The sequence below is a fragment of the Saccostrea echinata genome, unplaced genomic scaffold, assembly GCF_033153115.1.
Source record: "Saccostrea echinata isolate AGI-Se365-2 ecotype Australia unplaced genomic scaffold, CSIRO_AGI_Sech_v1 ptg000002l, whole genome shotgun sequence".
NCBI lineage: Eukaryota > Metazoa > Mollusca > Bivalvia > Ostreida > Ostreidae > Saccostrea > Saccostrea echinata.
Genome location: NW_026889751.1, coordinates 21,653,114 through 21,664,273, shown reverse-complemented (window position 1 = coordinate 21,664,273; position 11,160 = coordinate 21,653,114). Strand labels below are relative to the sequence as shown.

The following is an 11,160-nucleotide window of genomic DNA, read 5'->3' as shown; positions in this document are numbered from 1 at the left end:
ATTAGATTCAGAATCCAAAGTAAGTCTGGAACTGTCCATCTCTAGATACATCATCATTCATGCTAATTTGGTTAAAATATGGCTAAAATTCACTCATGTGGAAAATCTAGGTCAGATCCAGAATCCAAAGCAGGTTAGTTAGTGTACATCCCTAGATGCATCATCCATGCAAGTTTGGTCCAGGTAGGGCTTATATTTACTTGGGAATGGACCTGCTCCAAAAAAACTTTAACCTGATCAATCATCTGGAAAATCTAGGTCAGATCCAGCATCTGAAGCAAATATGGTAGTGTCTATCCCTAGATGTATCATCCATGCAAATTTGGTCCAGGTAGGGCTTTTAGTTACTTGGGAATGGACCTGTTCCAAAAACTTTAACCTGGTCACTCATCTGGAAAATCTAGGTCAGATCCAGCATCCCAAGCAAGTGTGGTAGCGTCCATCCCTAGATGCATTATCCACGAAAGTTTGGTCAAGGTAAGGCTTAAATAATCACTTGGGAATAGACCTGCTCCAAAAACTTTAATCTAGTCACTCATCTGGAAAATGTAGGTCAGATCCAGCATCTGAAGCAAGTATGGTAGAGTCCTTCCTTTGATGCATCATCCATGCAGGTTTGGTCCAGGTAGGGCTTATAATTGGGTACCTGCTCCAAAAACTTTAACCTAGTCACTCATCTGGAAAATCTAGGTCAGATCCAGCATCTGAAGCAAGTGTGGTAGTGTCCATCCCTAGATGCATCATCCATGCAAGTTTGGTCCAGGTAGGGCTTATAGTTACTTGGGAATTGACCTGCTCCAAAAACTTTAACCTGGTCACTCATCTGGAAAATCTAGGTCAGATCCAGCATCCGAAGCAAGTGTTGTAGTGTCCATCCCTAGATGCATCAACCATGCAAGTTTGGTCCAGGTAGGGCTTATAATTCCTTGGGAATGGACCTGCTCCAAAAACTTTAACCTGGTCACTCATCTGGAAAATCTAGGTCAGATCCAGCATCCGAAGCAAGTGTGGTAGTGTCCATCCCTAGATGCATCATCCATGCAAGTTTGGTCCAGGTAAGGCTTATAGTTACTTGGGAATGGACCTGCTCCAAAAACTTTAACCTGGTCACTCATCTGGAAAATGTAGGTCAGATCCAGCATCCGAAGCAAGTGTGGTAGTGTCCATCCCTAGATGCATCATCCATGCAAGTTTGGTCCAGGTAGGGCTTATAGTTACTTGGGAATTGACCTGCTCCAAAAACTTTAACCTGGTCACTCATCTGGAAAATCTAGGTCAGATCCAGCATCCGAAGCAAGTGTTGTAGTGTCCATCCCTAGATGCATCATCCATGCAAGTTTGGTCCAGGTAGGGCTTATAATTCCTTGGGAATGGACCTGCTCCAAAAACTTTAACCTGGTCAATCATCTGGAAAATCTAGGTCATATCCAGCATCCGAAGCAAGTGTGGTAGTGTCCATCCCTAGATGCATCATCCATGCAAGTTTGGTCAAGGTAGGGCTTATAGTTACTTGGGAATGGGACTTGCTCCTAAAACTTTAACCGGGACGCCGACGCTAACGCCGACGCCGGGGGTATAGCATAAGCTCATCTCGACTTCGTCAAGGTGAGCTAAAAACAAGTCCAATCCGAACTTGTAGCTTGCAAGAGCTCAATCCACTGAGCTATCGAGACAAAATATATTGACTGATATGACTGATAACCCGGAACCCGGTGACACTTGTTAACATTCTAACACCATACAGGTGCTCCCTGCACTTGACAGTGAACAAACTTGAAGCCATCTGGAATGCTGAAGCAGATACTTGACTGATCTCTAATGAAAACTCATATAATCAGTTTTTAAACATTTTATTAACAATATAATCATTAGAAAAAGTATTGAGACAGAAATACTTTTGATTCTCATGATCTTTTTTCTCTCTATGGCATAATCAGCTAGCCATAAGATTACAACATTCACCTGAAAACCTTCAACAGATTCACTGTATAAACTACATAATTATACATGTACAGAAATCAACAAGTCAAAGATCCTAAGTAACAAATCATACAAAATGATTTATGGATTTAAATTTTATACAATGAACAGTATACATAATCTGATGAATTCCTGGGTTATTTCGTACTTATCAGCATGATTATTTCGTAACGTTCTATAACCACATGAAGGTCTTGTTAAAAATGAATGAGACATTGCCAGAAAAATATAGAATTTTTCTTTTGAGATCAGTTGATTCTTCATTCATGAACTGACTAATAAAAAATGTAACATTGCGTTAAAAAAAATACAATATTTTCTTAAGCATGTTAAGTGAACAGTATACATTGAAATGGGAAAATACTCATTCTCGCCAACTCTTCTTTTATTGATGAATTTCCAATAATCTTTTAATACTCTGAATGTGTAGGTAAAATATTTAATTCATTTTAGATAATTTTTGTCTCATACAAGTTTTATCTTGTATGATGTAATAGCATACTGTATTTGCCCCAATAAGCACACTGCAGGGCACCATATCAAGATATTGGAGAAAAAGAGCACTTTGTCACAATGTAGCTGAAGTCATTTTGAAATGCATGGAAATTAAGAAAACTAAACCCTCTTTCCTTTTAATACAATAATTAACTTCACTGCAAGTAATTAAAAAAAAACATCTTTAGGTTTAAGGCATTATTTATGAGACTAATTTTTATGTGTTAAGAAGTGACACATATGTTTTTCAGATGAAAAAGACAAATAGGGGAAAGGAGGGGGGGGTTAAGGGGGGCAAAAACTCTCATTTCAACAAATGTGGTACAGGTATTACAGGTAGGTAACTTGTTGAGGAATGCCTAAGAGTATACTTATTTCTAAGGAAGTTGTAAATCATCTACACATATCGCCCACCATCAAAAAATTTTAAATCAAACAAACTGAGTAATCACTAATAAAGTCAAAATCAACAAACATCACTGACATAAAAAAATAACAAAATAAGCCATTTTCAACAGTCTATACCTAACAAATAAACTTCCTGTTAAAACTAAATTTTAATAAAAAAATATCAGCCAGAAATCCGAGCTCAGAACCCCTGTTATAGTGCAAGTTTGTCACATTTAAAAATCTGTGGTATATTTATTCCGTGCTGGAAATTAGGAACGGGGTTTATTTTGTATGGCTTATCTATTCTAGACTTATTACGCAATGCTGTAACAGGTGAAGCAATAAAATTATCTCGGCATAGAGGTTTCTTTGTTAAACAAATATGAAAAGGTATAAAACATCCTCTGTTGAACTAGGCACACGAACCTTCTTTTTTAAAATTTTGTAATCCTTACTTTGCAATTTACACATTCAAACATTACACGTTGTCCCTGCATGTCTAACCGTTACCTGAATAAAAGAATTGCACTTCGCTACTTGAAAAGGTTCTGTTATTAACCAAGTTAAGTAGTTCATAAACAATGTATGTAACCAAAAATATAATGAAATGAATTAACCAAAAATGAGTGAATATTTATCAAAATTGTGCGGAATTATGATTACATCTCATGATTATTTTACAGAAAATATGACACCTACGAAAAAAACTTGTTAAATGTGTGCATAGTATATCACTAATCAGATCAGTGCATGAAAGGATAAGGTGTGTTTTTGGCCCATAATTGTTATTTGACATTAAAAATCAAAAGTAAAATTGTGAAAGTTTATAATTAAAAATCTTAATTCATACTTGTTTGAAAACCAGCAGTCATTTTGATTCAAAATACAAAAATCACCAGAGAGTGTTAATTAAAACATTTTTCCTTTTTCTCAATTCTGGAGAATTTCATCAAACTTTAGTTTGCTTTTCACTTAACACAGAACTGTAATCTGAACATATAAAAGCTATCTCAGATTTTCATAAACAATCTTCAAGATTCTAAATATGAAAATTTGGTAGATAAACTTGCAGTCTGTGTTTTTGAAACAAAAACTGCCTTTAAAATGAAGAAATGAATATTGAGCCTCTGGAAATTTGTGACCTTCCACCAGTGACCTTTGTGTTTTGGATCATCAAAAATCAATACTCCCTTTTAAACGTCAGTGATCACAAATTTTTGATTATGAACTATTGCAATACATCCCAAAATAGGAGCCAAAAGGAGCCCTTAAGTGTACCTTATCCTTTGCTGATGTATGGATATTAAATTCTAAATCACAATATGTATGCCAATTTTTTTTTTTTAATATTCTTTAAGATACTAAATGGATAATATGAAAACAAAAAAATAGTACACTTGTACCAAAAACAACCACTAAGGCAGGATCATCTCTAACAAAACACTCTTAAGAACACAACCATTTACATCATCCACCCTGTTTTGTGTCTGCGGCATGAGCAGACAGATTTAAAGACCTCCTCCAGTCTCGGATAGCAAGCATCCTTCCAATCATCTTCTAGATAGTGTTCGTTTAATTTCATCAGATTCGGAGTCCCGTGTCTCAGTACGTCGTACAGACACGGCATGTTCAGACGTGTGGGACAAACTACAGGACCATTCCAAGGATGACGCGCCACGCGAAACCGTTTCAGTCTGGGCATGTTGAGAGACCTCAGATAAAATCCTCGACTCTGTGACACGTCAAGGAATTCCAGGGACTCGGAACTGAGATCGTACTTCATCATTCCGACTCCACTTGGAGTCCAGATTTCTAGCATCAGCTGCCGCAACACTGGTAATCCTGATAAGAGCTTGTCTAACCTTGACTGCTGAATAGACTGAAAGACGCTGCTCTTCTCAAGAACCAGGGTCTTCAAAGTTTTTAGTCTAGTGACATTTTCAATGTTTTTCATGCAGGACCAATCAAATGGCAGTATTAAAGTTTCAATTTTTGTGAGATAATTAGCCAGTTCTTCAAAGAAAGCAATGTATTTCCTTGTCCTGCACCTGTTCGAGTACAGAACATCCTCTCTACATTTGCATTGCGTAAATTCTTCCAGCCAGAACGGTCTAGCTGGTGTATCCTTCCAGTTGAACAGCATGTATTTAACCTCTCGAAAGGAAACATAGCACATAAGACTCCTAAACATGGCTAGAAATCCATCTTTTACTTGACCGATGTCAAATTTAAACTCAAATCTTCTTATCAGAGGCTGGATTTTTATCAGGAAGCCAGCGAAGCCCTGGACCCTCCTTTTGTAGCAGCTGTAGCAGTCGCCGGGACTGTGGAGGTTACCTCTGGCAGACGGGACACACGTCAGTGGGAAATCCCACATCACAACGTTGGACCACAAACTGGGAGTCTGCAGAAGTTGGTACCAGTTCTTACACACTCTCATGCTTTGCCCTTTTTCAAAGGAGCTTAAGTAGGACAAAATTTTCAGCTTGCAGTCCAGTGGCAGATGTACAAAAGGGAAACAATCCTGATTTGTATCTTCTAGATCTGCAGCTGCTTGAAGCAGTAGACATGACGGCGTAGAATGGGAAACTTTCAACCCACTTCCTGTGCCACTACTGTGTGATTGAATAACCTCATCATCAGAGTGGTTTGAAAATAATGGGAAAGCTGTGCGCGAGTATCGACGAGAACTGGGGCGGCTTTCATCATCCGTAGAGTAACTGTCTACTAGTGAAGGCTTTCGAAGACGTTCTCTATGGAGTTTATAGCGAGTTTGTTTTCGGCCACTTCTCAGTCGTCTTCCATCCATTAATCTGGTTTCACTGCAAGTAAAATACGTATATTTGTATTTGTGTTAAATATATTTAAGAAATGAATTTAATTTTTGAAGATTCATGAGGACATGAACTTCGACGCTTCATGCCGGCATATTTCATGAAGCACGTTAGCGCTTCATTATAACTATGCTGGCTAAAGTGTTGTAGTTCATGTACCTCATGAATTTTCAAAAATTAAATTCATTTCTTATATTTACATTATTTTTCTGATGATTTGCCACAAATAACGCCATTCAACTGTCATTTTTAAAGCAAAACAGTTTGCACTATAGTTTTGACGTCAAGTAAGGTATTATGACGTAACAATCATTATGGAGATATTCATGCCCATTCATGTTAGTTCATGAGAAAATGAACTGTATTCTATTTTGTCAAGAATCATAGGGGAAATTTATTGAAAATGTAAATATTCAAATTTTAAAGAAATTGTGTATAATGGAGTAATAGTTGTGTTGTTTATTTTCATCATCATCAATTCAATAAGAATTCATTTCTTGGTGACAAACAGACTACAGACAGTGCAAAATGTGCCAAAGTATGAATTCCGCTAAAAAAAAATTAAGTACACATACTGTGTGCTCAATAACCAATTTATAAAAACTAGATTCTTAATTCCACTCCTATAATCGCTACACAAGGATCTATGGGAGTGGATCAAAGGTTCCAATTTTAATTTGATAGGCTTACTTATTTAAACTCCAGCAATAAAACATGTAGTTGATTGGAATACATGTATGTTCATTTTCATGTAAGGAATACAATTTTTTAAAGCAAATCCCCTTTTCTCTTATCGAAATTTAAGAACTGTGCTTCAATGTCGATTTGAATACACAATTCTTGGTCAGAATCAATGTACATTCCTGGCTTAGCAATATTTTTTTTAACAAATTCAGTGAGGCATCATGCTATGAAGACCTATTAGATGACACCTCCTCCCTCTCCAATACAAATCTGTCTTGGACTGACTTCGTAAATAACCTTCAAATGTCAATTTTTTTTTCGACAATCCCACAACCCACATTTGGATAAGATTTTTATTTTAAAAAAATATTTTTATTTAGATTACACGTTAGTTGAATACTTTAACTTGACTCGATAGGGACAAACCCTCACCACATCTATCATTAAACTGGGTCCATATCATGCAGAGATTTTTTTAGGTCTAGAGTTCAAGGGCCTGGGCCTTCCCTATTGGGAAAAAATAGCTACATTTGCTTGGAACTGGAAAAAAAAACAATTTATACAAAGAAGTACTGAAAAAGATCAAACCAGTGCATAGAGTAGGTATAATTGGACTCCTTTTGGCTTTCAATTTGAAAAAAAAAAGTTTACTTAACAATTTTGAGGCAAAAATTGTAATCTGTGGGCCCATGAAGGAGATTTATGATCAATAAGGCTACTCTGCTTTGACATTTGTTCATTGTTTGGGAATTTTAAAGCAAAAATTGGGAAAAATACCTGCTTTTCAGCATTGGGAATGGGGCCTTATTTCAGCCTCCTACAGACCCTGAAAAAAAACCCTGGTATGACAATATCATTTTAAAGATAGAACATTCTACCTTATTACATGTATTTATCAACAATACTGCTCTCATCTGTGTATATTGTAGAATTGAAAGATTATTTTGTTCACATTAAAACACCAATTATATTACATGTTTGACTATCATGATATTATGTACAGCTATCTTAACAGTTCCGAATCATGCCCTTACATAAACATGTGATGTTATCTAAGCATTCCAATTTACAGTGCCATATAAACCACACAGGTGTGTATGTGCATACAAATTGAATAATGTTTGCAATTTTTGAAAATTTGTATGTTTGTATGAATTAATTATGCTAAATGAATTTATGGAAACAAGCTAATTCAAAGAATTTGTGTCCCCCACTTAGGGAAAAAAAAGAAGAGCATGCGCAGTCCGGGAGGGGGGGGTCTCCCTCCCCCCCCCCCCCCCCCCCCCCCCCCGATTTGTAGAATTATTAAATGTATACATGTATATTGAAGCAAATTAAAAAATGCCAATATGGATATAAAGATTAGGTCACATATAACGTTTATATTCACATTCGATATTGTCAAAATTTTACACAATACATGTTGTCTAATTTAGCCTTTACTAAACAGTTCTAATAGATGTAATTAGAATATAAAGTCCGCTGACAACCTGTATTATAAGTAACAACTCTCCACATACCCCTGTGCTAAAAATAATGCCAAGCGACTTTTAATACAATAAATAAAAAAAAAAACGGAGCGGGACAGTTTGAGAGGGGCGAGAGAGGCCACAGGCAGTTATGGTATATAAAATTTCATTGTAAAAGCTCAAAAGCTTCTTGAGCTATTGCCCAGAAATGAAAGTGTTACACAGACTGAATTTATGAATTTATCACCTTGAACTTTGACCTTTTGACCTCAAAATCAATAGGGGTCTTCCTTAGGACACAAGGAGTTGTTATGTAAATTTTCATTGCAAAAGCTCAAAGAATTCACGAGATATCGCACAGAAACGAAAGTGTTAAAACAGACAGAATTTATTAATTTATAACCTTGACCTTTGACCTCAAAATCAATAGGATTCTTCTTTAGGCCATAGGGAGTTGTTATGCAAAATTTCATTGCGAAAGCTCAAAGGGTTCTTGAGATATCGCGCAGAAACGAAAGTGTTACAGACAGACAGAAATACAGACGAACGGACGGTCAGACAGACCCAAATTAATATCCCCCACTTTCAGTGAAAGCAGGGGACAAAAATTCTAAGGATCCTGTATGCCTTAATGAAAAGAATTTTTTTTTTGAACTTTCAAAAAATAATATAGTATATATTACTCCCCCCCCCCCCCTCCTTCTCCAGGAAAATGTTTAAAGACAAATATTTAACTATTCATGATCAGAAATCACTGCTGCTTGATTGAATGAGGAAAACACATTGCAAATAAACTATTCAATTACTTCATCCTGGTCTAATTAAGAAGAATCCTTGAATTGAATACCCATACAAACTGTGTATATCAACATATTAGCTTTCAATTTATTCAATTTTTTAAATCAAAGAGCACATCAATCTAACTGCATAGAAGTACTATGGAATATGGAACACTTTTCAGTGTGCAGAGAGTACATGTATGTACCAAGGGACCTTAAAATTTATACCACAGGCATTCGATGTTTTTTTTTCTTAGCACAAAAAACAACCCCCTACTTTGTGTCAAGAAAAAAAAAATTCTACTTGAAGTGTCTGCTACTTAAACTTTAAATAAATTTTAACTTCTTAATGTTTAAAGTTGTTTTTAAAATTTATTTTCTCGTACTACATTTCACCAACTTGACATCATGCATATCTCCACTTCATTGACAAATAAACATGACAAATTCAAGTAGTTTACAAGAACTTTACACTAAAGAAAACATCAGGGAATTCTACTTGTATATGACTTCTGTTTCTCTGAAATTACATATTATGCCACTAAAAATTTCAGAGGCTTGTATCTCTAGGCTGTTTCTTCTTAATCTTTTCTTCTTCAGTGATGACCAAGTCTCCCCCTACCCCATTTTGTCAGCTACCTGCCTCCTTTTTCTTTTTAAATATTTTTTTGACTAAATGTAATTGCCATTTACTTGTAAATATAGGTACAGTTGAACTTTGGTATCTCAAACACTAATATCTTAAATACCATGAATATGTCAAAGTGAATTGGAAGTCCCAACCACTTATTCTTTAAGTATTTAACTCCCGATATCTCAAGTACTTGAATATCTCCAAGTTTTTTTCTTGGTCCTTCTACTTCAAGATAATGAGGTTTGACTGTAATTCACTTATAACCAACATACCCTCGGTAATTTTAACAAATTTTTTTTTTGATATTTGGAAATAGGCCTTTCTCAGATAATGTGTCAATAAACCAGTTGAGTTATAGCATGCTGGCATCCTACAGATGGTGTCCTAGAGGCACAATATAAGTTTAAATAAATTTGCGACACGTAAACTTACCATTAATTCATTCCCGGCCCTCCTGTCTCCTTTTGCTGCAATACAAAAATAAAACTGGCTATCAAATAACAGCAATTTTGGAAAACATTTTATAGGATGAACTTAAGTTCAACTTTTAACTTATTACAAATATTACAAAAGTACAAGACTTTTGTCAAAAAAACATCGACTTAACAAATTCATATATTTGTCAACAAAATCTTTATTCACAGTTTGATTTATTGTCATGTTTACAGAAGGAAGTGCTCTGGAAACAAGGGTTAGAATTTAATGATCTTTTACAGTAGGGAGTAAGTTTTTATTCAGCATTTATTACTTTACAAGAACCTGGTCACGATTTTGTTTATGGTAGAGCTGTCATATGTATATGTTCAGTCATGTTAATGGTTTTGATGACTTGTAAGTGCACAAATAAAATTATCACATTTAAAGTGACATAATAATTTCACAAATAAAAGAAACAACTCATTAGAAAATGAACACTGTCTCAACCAGACCACAAGTAATTTTCAACATTCGTGAGGGGTAAAATGGGGGCATTCTTTTATGAATACATGTGCCACTAAGTATACAAATAGAGAATAAAATATATTTGAATTTGTACTTATTCATTCAAACTTTACTTTTCCGCTTTGGTTTCATTCAAGAAATGAAACAGATAAGGTTAAAATATCTCAACTCTAAATTTATATAATTGTTCACTTAAGATAAAAATCCAACTAAATATAACTAAAACTAAATGCAAACTATGCATTTTTACATTTAATTTTCGACATAAGATAAATTTGTTTTTTTTTCTTTTTACGCATCGAAATTTTAGGATACTTTTGTTCAATTTCTTTTCGTAGTTAATATCACAAAGAAAAATAATCCCTTAATGGGCCTCTCTCTAGTGAGTTTCCTTTTTTTCTCAAAAAATCTCATTTTTCATAAGTATTTCGACTGTAATCATATATTTATGATTTAATACTTAGCTAACAATGCAATTTTGATGATATAGATAAGGTGTTATTCACAATTTACCTGTTTTTCAACGCAGAAAGGCCGGTAGATCTGTCAACAAAATATTTTCTTTTTCGGTTCAATAACGGAAGTAATTATTTTGCTTCTATTAACAGAAAATGACCTCAATAATGAGTAGAGCGAGATTTAATCGGCGAAGTTTATTTTATCTGTATGAAATAAGACAACTTTACTTACTGTGTTTGATGCACTTCTAAACTTCATTTAAAAAAATTACAGTCATTGACGGAAAATACCGAACTTCCACGAGAGAGGAGCGGATTTATCATAGGCGGAGTGCTCGCTTTCAGCTGAGAGAATGACACTAATGAAGGCTCATGTTTTCACTGCATTAATATTTAGTCGGAGACATTCTAAGAAAGATTTTTAAAACTTGAACAATTTAGTGATAAAAGAAAAAATAAACAAAATGTGATTTATTCAGATAGATTAACTGAATC

The 11,160-nt window shown here is 35.0% G+C and overlaps 1 protein-coding gene across 2 annotated transcripts; it reads right to left on the bottom strand.

The window, feature by feature from the left end:
* Positions 1 to 1,833: 1,833 nt before the first annotated feature.
* On the bottom strand, positions 1,834 to 10,814 carry LOC133174303 (uncharacterized). Of its 2 annotated transcripts, XM_061309403.1 has the most exons (4): positions 10,721 to 10,814; positions 9,698 to 9,732; positions 7,161 to 7,209; positions 1,834 to 5,687 (listed from the first exon to the last, which is right to left on the bottom strand). In XM_061309403.1, the coding sequence occupies exons 3-4, from the start codon at positions 7,172 to 7,174 to the stop codon at positions 4,328 to 4,330; spliced, it is 1,374 nt and encodes a 457-aa protein (XP_061165387.1). In that variant the 5' UTR covers positions 7,175 to 7,209; positions 9,698 to 9,732; positions 10,721 to 10,814; the 3' UTR covers positions 1,834 to 4,327. The 2 variants fall into 2 exon arrangements, with proteins under 2 accessions (XP_061165387.1, XP_061165390.1); XM_061309406.1 differs by lacking the exon at positions 7,161 to 7,209.
* Between the last annotated feature and the right edge of the window lie 346 nt (positions 10,815 to 11,160).